Raw genomic sequence first — 20,538 nt, 5'->3', positions numbered from 1 at the left:
GAGTGATACAAGATGCCGTTTATAAGGTACTTTGCAACAATGTAGACGTTAATATAAAACAAAAATAGTATAGGCACTCTCTATAGCGTACAATAGGTGGCAGCGGTAAATGGACAAGGATTTCCAGGACCTTGTGCAAAGATACAGTATGTGACACAACAACAGATGACAAACAGCGCCTAATTGTGAAAATGAATAACGTGATGTAAGATACCCTTATAACGTGGTATACAAATACACATACAGGTACTTTTGTTTTTTCAACTTGTATATACAATCATTCAATATTCAAAGATCCTCAAGAGATAACACAAATAAATGAATAATTATGCAATATGTCATAATAAGTGTATATATTAAATAGATGTCTAAGAGGACTAATTCACACTTTTTTGAGCTACTTAGAGCTGTTTAGCGCTCACACTTATTTGGTCTGCTGCTTTTCATCTCAGGATATATGAAGATCCACTGGATCTTTGCATTTCGCCATTCAGGCGGCTCTTCAAGGGAAGCAAAATAAATAAACTATTAATAGAAAAAACACTGTGCATAACTTATTGTAATCTAACATGGTTCATGTATATACTATTTTAAAGGAACACTATAGAGTCAGGAACACAAACTTGTATTCCTGACCCTATAGCATGTAATCCACCATTTTGGTGGCTTGCCCCCACTTAGCTCCCTTAGAAAATGTTAGTATTTACCTTATTTCCAGTGCCGAATGGGTCCAGCAATGCTGGCCACACCCATGATCCACCTCATTGGTGACATCAGAATTTCTGATTTTTAGCCAATCCAATGCTTTACCATAGAGAAAGCATTGGATTGGCTAAAACCGTCAAGGAGGCAGGATGGGAGCGGGCCAAACATTATTTTGGCCAATCAGCACCTCCTCGTAGAGATGCATTGAATCTACTGTGCAGCACTTCCCCAGGAAGCACCTCCAGTGGCAATCTGAGGAGTGGAAACTTGTAGGTGTCCCTAAGTGGCTCTGAAAAGGCAGTGTTTGCATAAAAATGCCTGCAGGGACTGATTATACTTACCAGAACAACTACATTAAGCTGTAGTAGTTCTGGTGACTATAGTGTCACTTTAAATATATATAGTTTAATGTATATCGATACTATACAGTTTAAATATATTGTACACGGTTACTGTCAAGAAACTAAAAAGTAATTATTTTGGTGTCATTGTGTGGTGTAACTCTGAAGTATATCTATTATAACAGAGGTAAACCTCTAAATCACTTTCCCTATTAATTTATTTAACTCATGGATAAGAATGTGGGCTATGTGATTGTATTGCCTTTCAAATATCTGGACTATCTACATATTTTGAAATAAATAGTGCCATGTAGGTATAATCAATTTAATTAGTAAAACCAGAACTGGTGGGGCAGTGTCAAATCCTAAGGGTCAGGTCTAGCATCCCGTCAACTTAAAATGTAAGCTGCCATTGTTATTTACTAAAGTGTGAATTCAACGTGTATTTAAAATTTAAGGTCAAAATAGATGATCTGAAAAAATTCTCTAAGCCAGCTATGATTTCAGTTCAACGGATCTGGCCTCTTCGGTTGCACTACTCTGTGGAAATTCCCCATGAATTCCCTTTAAATTCTCACTCTAGTGAATAACCCTGCTAAAGTTGCTAGAAAAAAAACAACTAGAGGAAATGTTTGCTAGAATTGGTAAAATACTGTTTACTTTTTGTCTTTCCTGTGAATCTGTAGAGCCTGTAGCTAGTCAGTACATATGCTGACTGTTTAAGCCACATTGTGATGACCAAAGTTGAAAAAATAACTCACACTGACTATGGGCCTGGTCCCACAAGCTACTAAAAGGGTCTATAGTCACTGTGGTGGGCCCTGGATGCTTATTGTGCTTCCCAGCCGGACTTGAGGAAATCTGTGATCTCCTAGACTCGTTTTACACCTCGAGCACATGACCAGGAGATACATTGAAAAACCCTGGAATGTTCCTCGGACCAGAACTGTGCCAAAGTCCGGTCAACCTTTAAGCGGTTATCGCTCAGTCCCATTAACTCCAAATAGACCGTTTTTAAGTGGCGAGGTCAGGGAGGTGAGGAGTGAGATACCTGGGGCTTGAGAGTGCTTTCATCCCCAGAGGCCTGAGAACCACATTTTGGAGACCAGGGCTAAGCCCCTGCTCACTGTGTGTGAACTTGTTACTAGATCGGAGAATAGCCATGACCTGATAAAACTATAACATGCTTTCACATCTTGGTCTCTGATAGGGCGCTATTTGGACACAAATATTTGTGACAAGCTCTCCAGGGATATATATTGTGGGGGTATGATCCAGGGAAAGGGAGTTCTGGTGGACATTTTGTATGCTGTGCCTTTAGGACTGTGAGGGCAAAGCAGGTAGATGGTTGACTTAGCTGGGGATAATGTGATTAAGTCCCCAGAGATAGTGGTGCCTGGAAGTGACAATTGTGCAGAATATTCTAGTGTATGAAAGACCCTTTGCATGGAAAGTCAACATTGTTACCTATAAATAGGTCATAGGCAGCCTGGTTTAGTGGAAGAGGTCCTCAGCGCTCCAGGGTCCCTAATAGTAACTAGAAAGCAGATGTGGTGGAGATATTTGGTCAAAGTATGGAAGCTCCAGCCAATGGCAGATTATAAATATGGCCCTAGAATAACCAAACCTTGTAATTTAGGGATGTCCCACCATGACCATCCTTCAGTGATAATTTTACAGCACATTAAAAAAAAAAATCTACTAGTGAATTTTGAAAAACGGAGTTTAGCATTAGCTAGAGGGCACTGTTTAGCTGTTCCCATTTATTCTAAAAGTTCCTCTCCAAAACAGCTTGATATTTACTTCCATATTTTATATCTAATCATGCTACATTGAGGTAGATCCATATCTGAATCGATGGTGTGGCACAGTTGATGTCGAGCTCATAGAAGCTAAGATGAAAACGTTGATGAATGGTGGCAGTGGTCTGGCTATAGTCATTTCATATACATAATCTCATACAAAGGGATATGGTTGACATCCTATTTCTTATGTTGTCAGTAAAAACTTATACATTTATGCAGGATTTCCATGTGATGGGAATAAATATGAAATAAACTGTTGTGACATAAAAAGAAAAAAAAACAGGACGGGACAGTACAGGAGCTCCGTCACAGTAAAAGATGGAAAAGAGCACTATTTCCAAACTTACGTCCAATTCACAAACCGGTAAGCACTAATAAGAATGACAGAATCCAAGTGAATGGAAGTTAATCATACTTAAAACACATAACCTGTGTTTTATGAACCTGTTGTTAAAATGGAGTCAAATCACTTTGAAATTTGACAGTAATTTGACAAGTTGATGGCCACATTAACGACAGGATGATGGAAATGAGCCAACAGTTTTCCAAATCTCCTCCAAGCTCTGATGTATAAGTAGGGGGCGCCACTAACTCTGTTATCATAATCATCCATACAATTATTCATAACACCACAAATATAGAGATGCATAATCTTTATTGACATGGGTACATATTTATTGTTTTGTTAAAATGTAAAGATAGCCACATATATTCAAATGCATATTGAATTATGCTCTAATGCAATAGAGGACAGGGAGACAAATGATTTACAGACAACGTGAATTAAAGTATGGGGGTCAAAAAGACACAGAGTATTGGCATGCAACAAAGCAACAAAGATCCAAAGGTGAGAAAGTAGTTAACTTAACTTAGAACTTGGGAACTGCCTAACCTGGTGAAACTGAAAAAATATGCTTACTAAGAGTTAAAGTAACTCTGAACTCACTATAACAACTTAATCTAATTGAAGTTGCTATAGTGCTAATGTTGTTCCCCACTTGACTACTCCACCAAAATGTAGTACATAAGTAATTTGAAGGCTTTAAAGTGCGCTATAAGTCACGCCGCCAAGCTCTCTGTCTAGGAGAGCTAGGAATGTAAGTTTGTGGATCTCATACCCAGACAAACTATGATGACATGCTTGTCATAGAGAATCATTGCATTAAATCATACAGTGCCCAATGTTCCGATATGAGGGTCATTGCACTGGACCATTATCCAGGAGGTATGCCTCCCGGATGACGACAACTCATCGGGAGGAGCGGGTGGCAACACTGAGGCAGTCACGACACTGGAGAAAGATAAGTAAAATGTTTTGATTTTATATTATACTGCACATAAGGGGGCCCTATAAATAACCATGGATAGGTATAGTATACACTATTGTGTTGCTTTAAATTCATTAGCGCTCCTGATCACAAAAAATAACCCCAAAAGACACAAACAAACAGAAATATAAAACTCTAAATCACAAGGTGGAGGTTGAGGAAGAAAAAAAGCCACTAGGAATCAAAACGTATAAAGGAAAAATGGGGATAGTAATAAAAAAAATAAACATATAGGGTAAGAGAAAACTCCAAAAGGAGAGATTACAATACAAAATTTAAAAGAGGACAGGAAAGCACTGATCAATGAGGCACTACAAAACCAATAATCGATGGGTCTAAAGAATAGCTGAATAAAAGGACAGCAAGATCTTGAATTAGTATTTTGCCCAAGATCTTTGACAAAGATCTCTACATGCAGTACAATGACATGCCTCCTAATTTAAAAAAATATATATATTTCCATTGCCTATATCAATATCTGCATCACTGTGACATTGGTCGTGTTTAAAAAAAAATACATATTTTCCTTTTATGTTCATGAGAAAAAAACTATATATAATATATATGATTAAAGAAATATTTAATATATACATTTCCACTACATTAAATATATTAGCTCAGCAGATCCACACTTTCTTGCAGATGAAGTTCAATCTGTCTTTACAGTCACGGTCATTCCACGGCCCTGACACGGTTTCTCCACAATGTTCTTTGTTTCCAGCATAATTGGGCTCATTTACCCCCCAATATCTGCAAGGAAAATACATCACAAGTAAACTTAAAAGGGCGAAAAGGTATTTAGCAAACATTCAATGCCAGGTTTTAATAACCTTTATTTATGCACCCCACAATGCACCATAAATACAGCTACGACACTTATCGGGCATCTAAAACGTTAAAGAAGCACAACCTCTTCAGTACGAGGGACGACTCAATGTTGTCGCGTGCACGGTTTCTGAAATGCACAGGATTACATTGTGTCATCCTATGCATTTCTGCTTCACACCTCTCAAAAATGGTAGGTCTGAAGTCAAGACAAGGTGTGGGGGAGCACAGATCATACCTCAAAATTGGCAAAGGGGTTGGGTCATTTAGAGAAGGGATTTGCCAGCTTGGCATGACTGATTAATAGGCTCTCTGTCTTGCCCCACTATCTGCATGGTTCCACTGCCCTAAGCACTGAGCAGTAAGCACCTAAATATTGGGCTTAGGGTAAGAAGCGACAGGGTCTTACAGGGAGTGGGGTAAAGTAAGACAAAAGGTAAGGGTAGGGTAGAAAAGTAGGTTGCTAGAATAGTATTCATAGATAGCTTAGTGTTTTGTATTTTTTTTTTATGACAGTTGCAAGAGAGGAATCAAGGTGCGGGGAGGGAAACCTATTAACAGTTTAATTGCTTTTCTGAAGAAGTTCGTTTGCAATGATTTTTTTAAAAGAATGGAGACTGGTTGAGAATCTGGACATACTTGTGTATTAGGGAGGATAGGTATGTAGTAGCAGCTTTATGTAGAGATTTGTAAGCAAGAACCAGAATTTTAAATTGAGCCCTATATCTTATTGGAAGCCAATGTAGGGACTAAGGAGGGGGAGGCATGGGAGATGTTGATGGACAGGAAGAGGAGCCTCGCCGCCACATTCATTATAGACTGAAATGGGGCAAGTTGGGAAAAAGTAAAACTGAGAAGCGGATTGCAGTAGACAAGGCGAGAGAGGATAGTGTCATGGATCAGCACCTTAGACTCATCCAGGGTTAATTAAGGGCCAATGCTATGTTTTTGAGATGAAAGAGCAAGAATTCACAATTGACTGGACATGAGGGTTGAAGGAGAGGTTGGAGGTACAACTGATGAAAGTGCCATTGATTTGGAGGGAAACAGACATGCAAGTAGCAACACTTGAGGGAGGAAAGACCAGAAATTCTGTTTTGAGCAATTTAAGATTAAGGAAATGAGCAGCCATCCAGTTAGAAATAGACGAGAGGCACGAGTCAAGAGGGACGGCGAGAGAGGAGAGATAGATTTGCATGTTATTTGCATAGAAATTATATTGGAAGCTAAAGTTGCTGATGAGTTTACGAAGGGAGGCAGTATAGAACCAGAACAGTAGGGGTCCAAGGGCAAAACCTTGGGAAACACCAACAGAGAGGGGTTTGGGAAAAGAGGCAGAAACAGAGAAAGAAACACTGAAATAGCACTGGGAGAGGTAGGAGGAGTACCAGGAAAGATCAGTATCTAGACCGAGGTTACAGAGGATAAGAAGAAGCTATTGATAATCAACAGTGTCAAAAGCAAAAGAAAGGTCAAGGAAAATTAGGATAGAATAGTGACAATGAGATAGTTTGGTCAGAGCCATTTCAACAGAGTGACGAGCACAGAATCCAGACTGAAGCGGATCAAGCAGAGATGGATTTGAGGAAGTATGTCAATCTCGCATACACAACTCTCTCAAGGATCTTGGAGGCAAATGGTAGAAGCGAGATAGAGTGGTAGTTTGATGTGGAATTAGGCATTTTCAGAATCAGAATTTCAGAATCATTTTCAGAATCAGCAAGCTGTTACTGCTTGCTATTTCCTGCTGTGATCCTATTGGCTGATTTGCATGGAGACCACCTTGGTATGGAGACAAGCTGTCTTTTATTTGCAACATTGTAAGTGCAATATTTGTAATAAATTGTAATACTTTTTATACAATCTGCACCATCATTTCTCTTCCTTTACTTTGAGTGGGCAAGGAATATTGATCATTCTCCATCTAGAGTCACATCGCTGGAAGTCCATTCCATTGCTATTATTCCCTACATATCAAGGGAGATACGCCTAAATTCATCTTGATTTTATATTCATATTGAATACATCTATGATATCCAGTTTGTATAAATTTTTATTATTATCACTTTATGGTGAATCACACGTTTTTTTCCTTTTGGGTTTTTTTTCTTTTATTATTATATTTTCAGAATCAGGAAGGAGAAGGAGAAAGAGTGCAAATGAGATACGAGGGAATATGACCGAGAAAAAAGGCGTTGGGGTGGGAGGACCAGAGCAGAGCAAAAACCTGTTCTGCTGAAGCCTTTTCACATTTTTGCCACAAAGTTAAAAACATCTAGTAGTCTGTGAGTATCAGTGGTCTACTATTTCATGACTGGACTATTGTTGCTCCTAGAGATTACAACTTCACAGTAACAGCACGTACAGTTGACCCGGACTCCCAAACAGATATAGTATAAACTGACTTGTGGCAAAGGTGGTACCTTATGGTAGTGCCATATTTAGAGTCACCGAGCTCTGCAGTAAGACTCATTGAACTGTCAATGTTTATCTATGGAGGTTTCATGGCTAAGTGTTGTTTTTTATGCACCTGTTCTTACTGAGTGTTGTTGAAACACCTGAATCTCAATATTAATAAGGATGTTCACATACCTTTGGCCATATTATTATTATTATTATTATTATTATTATTATTGGTATTTATAAAGCGCCTACATATTCCATAGCGATTTACAATATTATCAGAGGGGCAGATTTAACAATAAAAGAGACAATTACCAAAACTTACAGGAAGAGTAGGTTGAAGAGGACCCTGCTCAAATGAGCTTACAGTCTAGAGGGTCATATAGTGTATAATGAACATAAATCATGAAATACATTTGAAATAATAAACAATTTACAGCTTCCTCTAATTGCCATATTCAAACATTTAAGTGGTCATATCCATGGACACACTCACGTGAAGGTAGGTTCAGTCCCATCCAGCCACTTCCAGACATTGATGTTTATTGTATCCCTTCGTAGTCCAATCCAGTACCTTGTGCTGCCAGAAAACACTTTATTTAAAGTATCCTGTAAAAACAAAAAATATATATATATATATATAGGATCAATTAGACATCCTCACATCAATGACTTTTTGTTTTTTATCCATGCACAAAATTCCTTGTCATGTTCTTTCACAATGAAGGATATTCCTTGCTTGTTGAACCCCTAAAGTGCAACCTGTACATCACATTCTGGTTCCAAAAGACTATATCGGGGCATAGCAGTGTGGATTATTCCATTTTTTTAATAAGGTCCTTTAATCTCCAGATTGTAAGCACCTACTAATTCTGTATGTCATGCATGTTTTGTTAGAATTAATGTTTGTCTTGTTATGAGTCATTGTAAATATTGTTATGACCATTTTGACTAACATTAGTCCTTACGGGAACACTCCAAGTTCCATAATTATTGTAGTCCGCTGTAGTTGTTATGTAGTTGTTCCAGAAATGCCCAGGTGGAGTCCCACTGTCAAACCATTTTACCACAGTTTGTCACTTATCTGGGTGCTAAATAGAAACATATTAATTGGCTGAGAGCATCATTCTCAGCCAGTGGATATGTTCCCATCTTGCACAAGATTGTCATCTGACTTCTACATCTTTAGAAAAGCAAGAGCATCCTGCGGGACCAAAAAAATGCCCCAAAAAATAGTTTGACTGAGAGTTTATGGTTAAACTTACATGCAGATAGCAAATGTAATTAAATTGTAGAATCTGTCATTAGATTTAGTATAAAGATTTCCACCAAGTGCATCACCAACAAAAACCGCCATAGTGTATAGAGCGGAGCTCCACAGCAGCTGAATATCTCCGCTAAAGTCACTTCAGGCTGGAAGAAATGTTGCTTCAGTGATCATAACCTACCTCCCCAAGCACTAGATGACACTTAGTGAGCAACCACCTTTATTGCAAATAGCACATCTATGCATACCCCCACAGCTGCATTTACATATGCTCTGCATTAGGACATCCAGCGTCAGTAAAATCCCCATAGTAAAGAATTGAATCAATGCTTGCCTATGGGGAGGACCTAATGCGCTCACGGCACCCACCATGCATGTGCGTTAGCTCCCCTGTCTGATGACATTGAAGGAGGAGGAGCGCTGACCCAGTGCCAAGGGACATCGGCGATGGAATTGGGGAAGTGACTAAAGAGTTTTTTTTATCCCTTTAGCTGCTGGAGGGGGGGGGGGACCAGAGAGCTCTATAGTGATAGGAATATAGATTTGTATTCCTAACATTATGGAATCCCTTTAACGTTACTAGGTGGAAGTCAAATCTTGTCAATGCCTTTAAAATAAAGATTATCCACAATTAGAGATGCCATATGACATTTAAAACCCTTTTGTAGTAATATGGAGATAATGTTGACTTCATTAGGCTTTATTTTATGTTTCTAACTTGTTTAATGTCGTGGTTGGCTAACAAGTGCTTTCCAGCTACCATATAATTCATCCTCATCCCCTCACAGATGTTTAAAATTCAGGCCTGGATTTGAAACATCCATGTCCAGATTTTAACAATCCAGTTCTGGATTTCAGCACTCCATCACCGTTCCATTCGGTTAAAAGCTGGACATTCAAAGCCTTGTCTCTTTCAGAGCCTTGCCTACAAAATCGAGACATTGTTAAATAGTGTGAACAATGTCCATGTACAGTACCAAATGGTTTTGCCTCGTTAGGTATGGGACCATTCGGACTTCAAACAATAACCTTGTTAATCTTATACTTTCTGTGTGGGTATGCAGCCCCGTCCATATTTTTGCACACCCTCCAATAATCACAGGCTTATATGTGTTAAACCATCACGTCTTACTGATCCATGGTGTGCATGTGGCTTACCATTTCACTTTTGCTGGAGAAGATTACAAGTTCAGAGTTAATTTTATAGCACTCATCACGAGCCTCATTCCATGGCAATATGTTGCTTGAGATAAAATAACAAGAGGAGCCAAAAGGACGCCAACCACGCGGACAGGTTTTGCAGAGTTTGTCTGGGGGCAAGATGGTAAAGATAGTGTGTTACAATATTGATACACTGGTGCCCATTTACTAGAATTCAAGTTATGTTGACATGATAAATTACTTGCAAAATGTCAGACTTGGGAAACAATTTGTTTTCAGCATGCCAAGGTCAGGACCAGATTTCCCATAAGTCCATCGAGGCCACAGCCTCGGAGCAGAAGGCAGGAGAGGGGCAACATTTTACCCTTATGCTGTATGTTAGTGGTACTGTTAGTAGTATTGTTCATTGTTGGCAGAGTTTAAAACTTCCACTTGCATTCAGGCAGTTTGAAAGTGGACATTGAGTCCTGGCAAGGGGTCTTTATATTCTCTCTAATGCGGGCAGTCACAGAAATCAGTTTACTGCAGCCACGGGGAGCAAGACTTCTGACAACAATTCTCTCCCCAGCACTGCTGTAAGTAAATTCATCTTGAATTTCTGATCATTATCACTTTAACAAATAATCGTGATAGTAAATGCAAAGTGCATTTCACATTTATATATGTTGAAATATTCCAGTCAGCTATGCTTTAGCATGGCTATTCCACGCTTAACTTTAAAATTATCTTCCAATTCACTTGGGATTCTCACTTTATCAAATAATCCTGTTTATTGTCTCCAATTTTAATCATCATTCTCTCTTCTGAAATTTACCTACAGTTCCTTTGACGGATTGAACTGCTGCGTTTGTTTTGTTCTGAGCTTTTCCTGGAAACAAACAAATACATTGTTAGACAACAATTAAGTGGGTATGTGTTAAACAAAGGATGGGAAGAGGCAAAAGAAATGCAAATTATAGCATGAAAGATAGAATAAATGTCATATTCATGAGAGTAACTATGGGAAAGCATTGGATTTGCTAACGGCATCAATTCGGATGATGTCAGGCAAGAGGGCGGATAGTGGCCGGGTCAGCATTGGAGGATCTGTGCTGCCATGGTATCTAGGTGAGTTTTAACCATTTTTAAGGGAGGCAAGGGGGGCCAGGGCATAAGCTAAATTTTTAACAGTATAGGTTAGGAATAAACGTTTCTGTTCCTGACCCTAAAGTGTTCCTTTAATGGTTATTAAGAATACATTTAGGGTAGTTTCCCTAGGGTAAGAAACTGAGGGAGCAGGCGGGAGCAGGGCCAGTATTGCTAGGCAAACTAACTGTCAATGAGTGTGTGTGTCTGTTTGTGAGTGTGTGTCTGTTTGTGAGTGTGTGTCTGTCAGTGTGTATCAAATGAGTGAGCGTGTGTGTCTATTAGTGAAAGCATTGGATTGGCTGAAATCGCCAATTCTGATGACCTCAATCAAGGAGGCCAACCAAGGGCAGAATTAGCTGGGGAAAAAAAATAAGTTTAATACTTATTTATGAGGGCAAGATGGCCTAACATGGCTTTTTAACACTAAAGTGTAAGGAATACATGTTTACCGATCTCATAGAATTTAACTGAGCTGTGGCATAAAACTGTGGCATTTATTTCAAACTGTTACTTTGTGTGACTCTTTTGAGTTATATTCCAACAATTTTTGATTCATATACCAACTCAGACTCTTTGATTTCATTTTATGTAGAGTCAGAATAATTAGTACTTATTCTCTCTCCCACCTTTCAAGCTTTTCAAATAACAGACAAAAGATTAAAAAATATAGAGTTTTAAAGTTTCTTTGAATAACTCACCCAGGGCTTCGTTGCTCGCTGTTAGATTTCTATTAAAATTGTCATGCTCATTATCAGCAGTTGTCTTTAACTTTGAAACTGAGGAATGTGAAGAGTATAAATGAACATATATGGACATTGCACAAACTGACTAAAGGAATAGAAATTGGTAAAATGTGATTAGTGTTGATACAGTGGCAGAATATGACTCAGGTTGCCAGATTCACAATATCTTCCTGTTGATGTAGCCTGTTGTATAGGAAAAGGGCTGCCCTGCAATACATGGACTTCCAATGCTTCAGGTAGGAAATACATTTACTGAAGATGAATCCCAGAGCAAATCAATTATATGTATTATTAAGTTGTACTTTATCTATACTTCCCATTAACATGAAGATGTGATCAGTTCAAAGAAAACATGTTTGATTCAGCAACCCATTGCATGCCCCTTCATGTAGAAACCAAACAATAGCATAGATTTCTGCCGTGTACATTTAAAAGAATGCTACCAGGACACATTGATAATGCTATTTAAGAATGCATTTAGGGTACAGTGTTCCTTGGGTAAGAAAGTGAGGGAGTGGGGCCAGAACTACAGGGGTCGCTGACAGGGCGCCCTGTTACTGACTGCCAGTGAACCCATGAGCTAGCCGGCTGGCCACCTTAGGGCCCCCCAGAAGGTGGCTGGCTGTTCGCTAAGGCAGCTAGGAAATGCTTATCTGAACAGTAGGTGCCTAGTCTGCCGAAACACAGTGTGTTCAGGAAGAGCAGGAGCATCAGTGCTCCTTCGCCACCCATGCTCAGCCTCAAATCTCACATGTGTGCCCTCTGTCATGAGGCCAGGAGCCGGAATGTAAAAACACTGCCGCCCCAGAATCCTTAAACGGTGCGCAAGGGAGCAGTGATGAAGAACAAGTAGATTCATGTAGTAGCTCTCTAGACAAAGCCTCTCTGCCTATTATTCCTGCACAATGTAGGAATAATAAAAAAAAGTCCCATCATAAGATTTTTTTTAAATTTATTTATTTTTTTTAAAGTCACCCTCCTTCCCCCTCATTTATTCCCAGTGCTCCCTCGTTTTTCCTCTGTGCCAGCTCTGGGAGGAAGTGATCTAATGTCATTAAATTAAGTAGTTTTAAGTTTTATGTTTTACATTTTTTCTACAGATCTGTTTTTAAAAATCAAAGTTGGCAATTTATTTTATTTTTTTTGGGGGGGGGGGGCAGTCTTGCCTAGGGCACAAAATAGTTTAGCACCGGCCCTTGGTGGAAGAGGATAAAGAGGACACTTTAACGTTAGGGTTGTTAGTGTGGTTGTGACCAGGAGTGGGCTGTTCTGAGAAATTTTAGGTGCCTTGATAATAACAGTTTATGCAACTAAATGTAATTTAGAATAGAAAAAATTTATCGTATTTACATAGGCTGATTTCTAAACTAAATTATTGTAGTTTAAATGTACATTACTGTGAGTATTATGCTGTGGATCTGTAGTATAATTTCAGACACATAAAGAATACTCCTAAGAGGGTCTTTAGGATAGAAAAGATAGGGACATTTGGGGGGGATGGATTAATGGTTTACTTGGAACCCAAGGGACTTGGTGTTCGCTGGTCTGATATTGTGTGGATAATATTTTGCACCCTGCATGAATACTGTTATTATTATTATTGTTGTTAAAATTAAGTTTAGCTTAGTTCGGAACTCAAATCTGTTTAAAACAAAATATTACAAGATTAACAACTAAAGTGTGAATTGATCGGAATTCAAAGTGAATTTTAAAGTTTAGGTCAAATAGCCAAATTGAAAAAATACAAGAAGTCAATTCTGTTTTCAGTTAAGCTATTTTGGCATAAAATTTGATGACCATCATAGAAGCATTTTTCATTTTTGACAATGCCTACGTTACTGCAAATCCCCCTATTAGTATTGAACACATACATATTAACTAATTACCACTTGCATTCCATCTGAAATTACATCACAATTATTGAAACGACTTTCTTAGTGCAGTCGCTGACATCCCACAAATCCCCACCGTGTTTCTCAAGTGAAATGTACTTAGTGCATAGATACAGAGTATGCAGAGAATGTCCAAATGCGGTTGCAATAAACCAGATGTATTTATGTATTTCCTTCCACAAAACATGCATCTGCGGCACTCACCTTGTCAACTCTACATATGCCACCTAACAAATTTAAAATAATTTCCCCTTTAAAACATATATTGGACAGGTAAGTGATCGAGCTGAAGATAAATTAGAATAAAGAATTCATCTTTTAAACCTATCCATACTTTGAGTCACGTTCTTTTACTCATTAACCTCAAAATGAAATAAATTCCACTAATTGTATTGCTTGTACCCTCGTGGTTATTTAAAGTGAGGAGGGTGAGCCGACTCTATAATAAGAAAAAATGGCAAATACCGTTCTCCTTTAATTGTTCAACTTTATCAGTGATTCTGGAGCCTGTAAATAGAAAAACATAAGAGGTTGCTGAGCATCGAATGTACCAATAACGATTGAGCTAGTAGGACATCTACTCAAGAGCTCCTTTCTGATATGTTTAGCATCACATTCTGCCTTTAGCTATGAAATACTTCCTTCCTTCAACTGTCTGAGCAGCCACATCTAGTGAGTCCCAGGAATCCCCATTATTGCTCAGACCAAAGATTAAGCTATTAAAGTGCACCTGTCATCCACAAACTATATCCTTAAAGAAATTATGTTGCTTGCATCAAATAGTTGCACTTATACCTTTCGTTATACTGATCCCTATTTGTTGGAAGAGAAAGGTACTTACCACTCAGTTTTAACTCTGTTAATTCAGCAGATAATGTGGAATCTGAAAAAAAGAAGAGTCCATGTCTGAAATTGTGGTACTTGTGTCACAGCTCTATTATCAAGTGCATTACCTTGAACTTATACTTAAAGGCCATACCAGATAAAATACTGGCTACAGTTATCAGTAAGTTGTTGTTGTTTTACCCAATACAATCTTGAGAAGGTTTTCAGAATATCCCTTTTTTTCCTCAATACATAGTTACATGGTTACATAGCTGAAAAGAGACTTGCGTCCATCAAGTGCAGCCTTCCTCACATATGATTTTGCTGTTGATCCAAAAGAAGGCAAAAAAAACCCAGTCTGAAGCGCTTCCAATTTTGCAATAAACTAGGAAAAAATTCCTTCTTGACCCCAAAATAGCAGTCAGATGTCTCCTTGGATCAAGCAGCTATTACCCCACTAATTAGAAATTATATCCCTGTATGTTATGTTTTTGCAAGTATTTATCCAATTGCAGTTTAAACATCTGTATATACTCTGACACAACCACCTCTTCAGGCAATGAATTCCATATCCTTATTGCTCTTACTGTAAACAAACCTTTTCTTTGCCTTAGATGAAATCTCCTTTCTTCAAGCCTAAATGTGTGACCTCGTGTCCTATGTATAGCCCTGTTTATGAATAGATTTCCAGATAATGGTTTGTACTGGCCCCGAATATATTTGTATAATGTTATCATATCCCCTCTCAGGCGCCGTTTTTCCAAACTGAAGAGATTTAAATTTTTTAACCTTTCTTCATAACTAAAATGCTCCATTCCTTTTATCAATTTTGTAGCTCGTCTCTGCACTTTTTCTAGTGCCATGATATCTTTCTTTAGAACAGGTGCCCAAAATTGCACAGCATATTCAATATGTGGTCTTACCAGTGATTTATAAAGAGGCAAAATTATATTTTCATCTCGAGAATTTATGCCCCTATTTATACATGACAAAACCTTACTGGCCTAACAACGGCAGATTGACATTGCATATTGCTACCTAATTTGTTGTCTATAACAATTCCCAAATCCTTCTTGTGTGTGGTTATCCCTAGTTCACTACCATTTAGGGTGTAAATTGCTTGTGCATTCTTAACCCCGAAGTGCATAACTTTGCATTTTTCTACGTTAAATTTCATCTGCCATTTTAGTGCCCAGTCCCCCACTCTATCCAAATCCCTCTGCAGCAAGGCAATATCCTGCTCACATTTTATTAATTTACAAAGTTTTGTGTCATCTGCAAACACTGATACATGGCTTTCAATGCCCATTTCAAGATCATTTATAAATATGTTAAATAGAAGCGGTCCCAAAACAGAACCCTGAGGGACACCACTTACCACTTTTGTCCAGCTTGAAAATTTACCATTTATGACAACTCGCTGTACTCTATCCTTAAGCCAATGTTCTACCCAAGAACAAGAGTATTCATCTAGACCAATTTCTTTTAGTTTGAAGACTAACCTATTGTGAGGAACCGTATCAAATGCCTTGGCAAAATCCAAGTAGATCAAATCCACTGCAACACCCTGATCTATACTTCTACTTACTTCTTCGTAGAATGCAATTAGGTTAGTTTGACATGACCTATGTTTCATAAAACCATGCTGATTATTGCTAATAATACAGTTCTTCCCAATGAATTCCTGAATATTATCCCTTAATGGCCGTTCAAATAATTTCCCAGTCACAGAAGTTAAGCTCACAGGTCTATAATTTCCAGGCAAGGATTTTGAACCCTTTTTAAATATAGGAACAACATCTGCCTTCCTCCAATGCTCCGGTACAATACCTGAAACAAAAGAATCTTGAAAAATTAAATACAGAGGTTCACTTATTTCCCCACTTAGCTCCTTAAGTACTCGTGGGTGGATACCGCCAGGAGCTTTATTTACATTAATTTTCTTTAATAGCTGTAGCACCTTGTCTCGAGTTATCCAATCACAAGTTATCTGCAAGTTTGTTGCAGCAATCAAATGCATATCTCTTGCCATAGGATCCTCGTTAATATATACTGAAGAAAAATAGTTGTTTAAAATTTCTGCCTTTTCCTGGTCTTCATTGACTAACAGACCCATCTCTGTTTTCAGTGTACCTACACTTTAATTTTTTGTTTTTTTAGAATTAATGTACTTGAAAAAAAATTTGGGGTTGGTTTTGCATTCTTTGGCTATCAATTTCTCATTTTCTAGTTTAGCCACTTTAATTGCCTTTTTGCAAGTATTATTGGCTTCCTTATATCTTATATAGGATGCCTCTGATTTGTGCGATTTAAATGCTTTAAAAGCCCTTTTCTTATTTTTAATCTCTTGTTTTACTTCTCTACTAAGCCACATTGGTTTTAATGTGTTTCTTTTATATCTATTACCCAATGGTACATACTGTGAAATGTACCTTTCTAATATTTGTTTGAATAGTTTCCATTTTTCCTCAGTGTTTTTATCACTAAGGAGTTTATGCCAGTCGATATGTTGTAGAGCTGCCCTAATCTTATTAAAATTGGCTTTTTAAAAATTATAAGTTTTAACCCCTTAAGGACACATGACATGTGTGACATGTCATGATTCCCTTTTATTCCAGAAGTTTGGTCCTTAAGGGGTTAATATATCCCACATGCTTTTGCTTTTTTGAGTTTATTTCAAAAGTTACCATATTGTGATCACTATTTCCCAAATGCTCCCCTACTTGAATGTTGGTTAAAAGATTAACATTGTTTGTTATAATGAGATCCAGACAAGCATCCTTTCTAGTTGGTCCTTGTACCAGTTGTGACATAAAGGTGTCATTTTAACACATTCAAAAACCGGATTCCCCTAGCTGAAGTACTAGTCCCTCTATCCCAATTTATGCCCGGGTAATTAAAATCTCCAATAATTAACATGTTACCCCGATTTGCAGCTTTACCAATTTGCTCTAACAGCAGTTCTTCCTCATTAATATTTACATTTGGTGGTTTATAACATATCCCAACCAATAACGTATTTCCCTTTGTTTGCCCCAAGCAGATATCTACCCATAAAACTTCCACATTTTCCTCGTTACACTCCACATGCCTAAGATTTGACTTGAACTCATGGTTGACATACAAACATACCCCACCACCCTTCTTGTTTATCCTATCCCTCCTAAATAATGTGTACCCATTTAAGTTAACTGCCCAGTCATGTGTCTCATCCCACCATGTTTCTGTTATGCCTATTATATCGTATTGTTTAGTGTATGCTATTGCCTCTAGTTCCCCCATTTTGTTATATAGGCTCCTTGCATTCGTAAGCATACATTTAATATTACCATGAGTCATTTGTACTTTTTGTGAATTATCAATATTACATATGTCCTCTGTTCTGAGCTTCCCCCTCCCCCATCTCCACCCCTTTGTTCTGAGCTAAAGCCCATCTCATTTCTATCCTATCTCCATTTTCTAGATTGCTTTGACCCTCCCCTCCTACTCCTAGTTTAAAATCTCCTCCAACCTTCTAGCCATCATATCCCCCAGCACAGCAGACCCTCTTCCGTTTAGGTGCAATCCATCACGACTATACAGGTTGTACCCAAGCGCAAAATCGGCCCAGTGCTCTAAAAACCCCAAACCCTCTTTCCTGCACCAAGACTTCAGCCATGCATTGACCTCTCTAATCTCCCGCTGCCTTTCTGCTGTAGAGCGTGGCACAGGTAATATTTCTGAAAATATTACCTTGGAGGTCCTTTTCTTAAGCTTACTTCCTAGATCCCTGAACTCACTCTTTAGGACCTTCCATTTTCCTCTGACTTTGTCATTGGTACCAAAATGGACCATGACAGCTGGGTCATCCCCAGCCCCTCCCAATAATCCCTCCACTCTGTCGGCAACATGCCGGACCCGAGCACCCGGGAGACAGCAAACTGTCCGGTTGAGTCGATCAGAGTGGCAGATTACCCTATCTACTCTCTTAATAATAGAGTCCCGTACCACCACAACCTGTCTAGACTTCCTTACCCTCTCAACCTCACCTGCACTAGAGGGGCTGTTCCCACGGCTGTTAGAAGGAACAGCTTCCTGCAGTACAGCTACTCCTGAGCTGATGCACCCAACATCTTCACTTAAACGGGCAAATCTGTTAGGCTGCACTAGATCAGGACTAGCTAAACCTTTCCTCTTCCCTCCCCCTCTGCTTCCTCGCCCCACTGTTACCCAGATATATGCCTGTTCTCCAACTGTCTCATCTCCTCCCACTCTACTACCTGCACCCACTAAACTCTGCTCAGTGAGCAGCAGACTCCTCTCAAGATTATCAATCTCCCTCAGTGTTGCAATTTGCCTCTCCAGATCTCCAATCCGAGCTTCCAGAAAAGCCACTCGCCCACACCCACCACATAGGTATGGATCCTGGACAGATTTATCCAGGCGTGCATACATGCAGCAGGATGTACACTGAGTAAAACTTGTAATCTTGCTAGCACTCATCCCCAGTTACCAAATAACACAAGTGAGCAAAAACAATATTTACCCTCTTGGTTTCAACTCCTACTTGAAAGAGCCTACTTTCAAGCAAGCTCTGTGAGTCAGTAGTGGGTTTATATTGGCAATACAAATCCCACACAGGTGGAAATTAAGGGGCACTCCCCCTAATTAGCTCAGCACCCAAGGAGGGGAATAGAAACAACATAAGATAAGAGTCATTAAAAAATCAATCATATTTTAGGCAGATGTTGATTTATTCTCCTTTAACCCCTTAAGGGCACATGACATGTGTGACATGTCATGATTCCCTTTTATTCCAGAAGTTTGGTCCTTAAGGGGTTAAACTGTAATTCTAAGGTTACATTTTAAAACACTCTAAATGTAGTTTTCAGGAAATCAGAAATGACTCACTTCCTTTCATTTAGGTTTTACTTAGTTTAGGTACTGTTGTTTTAAACATTTAGTAATCTGTCTTATGTTGGTGGTTCTTCAGATATGGATTGTCGTTGCTGTTTATTCAGTCTCCACTTTAATGACAGCACGTTAAATTAACTCACCTGAAACTTTTATATGTGGTGTATATATAATTTATATACCACATATATAATTTTACTGATTATTATATGCTAAATTACAATTGTTTACCTGTCCTTTTTGGGATTAGTAGCAATTTACTTTCACTGTATAGCCCTTTAAGATTGTTTTTAAGCATTTTAGTTATATATAGCACTTTTTTTTTATTTATTGCACTTTATGCTTATAAGAACTGTCTTACTATTTTAGCACTTTGTTTGGTCACTAGATGGTGTCCTAGCACCTATGTAGCACTTTATATGTTTGGCCACTAGATGGTGACCTAGCACCTATGTAGCACTTTATATGTTTGGCCACTAGATGGTGAGATAGCCCCCATATATGCTTTACTATGATGTTGATGGTTTATTTTTTATCAGATAACAATAATCAAAGTGAGTTAACAGAAGAAAAATATGATTCAAATCCATTGTCTTCAAAATAGAATCATTTTTCTCTGTTCACTTGTACAACATCAGGGAATTTGTAAGCATATAGCCAGGTTCATGATTAAACAATTATACCTAGACAAAAAAAATTTGGTTCATCCAATTTGTGCAAAAAATTAATTCTGCTCGGGTTGTCCGAAATTTTACCACATGACAGGAGGCTTTATATTTTGCTTAATCTTTCTTTACTAACTCCATATAGCAGCAAAAAAAAGTAAGAGAACTGAGAACCAATCAAACTTAAGCAATTAGAGGCATGTACAGGGCCAGCGCTTCCTATAGGTGAGATAGGTGGTCACCTAGGGCGCATTGGAAAAGGGAGTGCCTGGCACCCGCCTACTGCCTCTCCTGTAATTTCCGCGCTGCCTCTTGTCCCACGTGTTGCAGCCACCTGAGCTCAGAAGCAGACGGGACAGCATTAGTCAGGAGCTGCGCTGCGATATCGGCCAGGGCGCCTCTGCCAGCCGAGCCCTTTGGGACTCGAGGGCCTGCACGCTTGGGGCCACCCTGGTCGGGCGCAGGTGCCCTCTAGTAGGCAGCGCGACCAGGTGCCTGTAATATCATCGACATGGGAGGAAGTAAGTCACGTCGCTTCCTCCAAGATGCAGATAGAG

The 20,538-nt window shown here is 38.8% G+C and overlaps 1 protein-coding gene across 1 annotated transcript in view; it reads right to left on the bottom strand.

Moving 5' to 3' along the window:
* Positions 1–3,536: 3,536 nt before the first annotated feature.
* The window catches only part of LOC134601828 (C-type lectin domain family 4 member M-like), a 53,262-nt gene continuing 36,260 nt past the window's right edge, over positions 3,537–20,538 (bottom strand). The window contains exons 6-12 of the mRNA XM_063446328.1: positions 14,440–14,481; positions 14,064–14,105; positions 11,662–11,739; positions 10,650–10,703; positions 9,833–9,984; positions 7,904–8,016; positions 3,537–4,929 (exon numbers count right to left, since the gene is read on the bottom strand). Coding sequence (XP_063302398.1) covers positions 4,797–4,929; positions 7,904–8,016; positions 9,833–9,984; positions 10,650–10,703; positions 11,662–11,739; positions 14,064–14,105; positions 14,440–14,481 — 614 coding nt within the window. The 3' untranslated portion in view covers positions 3,537–4,796. The remainder of the gene's footprint in view (positions 4,930–7,903; positions 8,017–9,832; positions 9,985–10,649; positions 10,704–11,661; positions 11,740–14,063; positions 14,106–14,439; positions 14,482–20,538) is intronic.

This window comes from Pelobates fuscus, chromosome 3 (assembly GCF_036172605.1).
Source record: "Pelobates fuscus isolate aPelFus1 chromosome 3, aPelFus1.pri, whole genome shotgun sequence".
Classification (NCBI taxonomy): Eukaryota; Metazoa; Chordata; class Amphibia; order Anura; family Pelobatidae; genus Pelobates; species Pelobates fuscus.
This window is presented reverse-complemented; position numbering and strand designations above follow the sequence as displayed.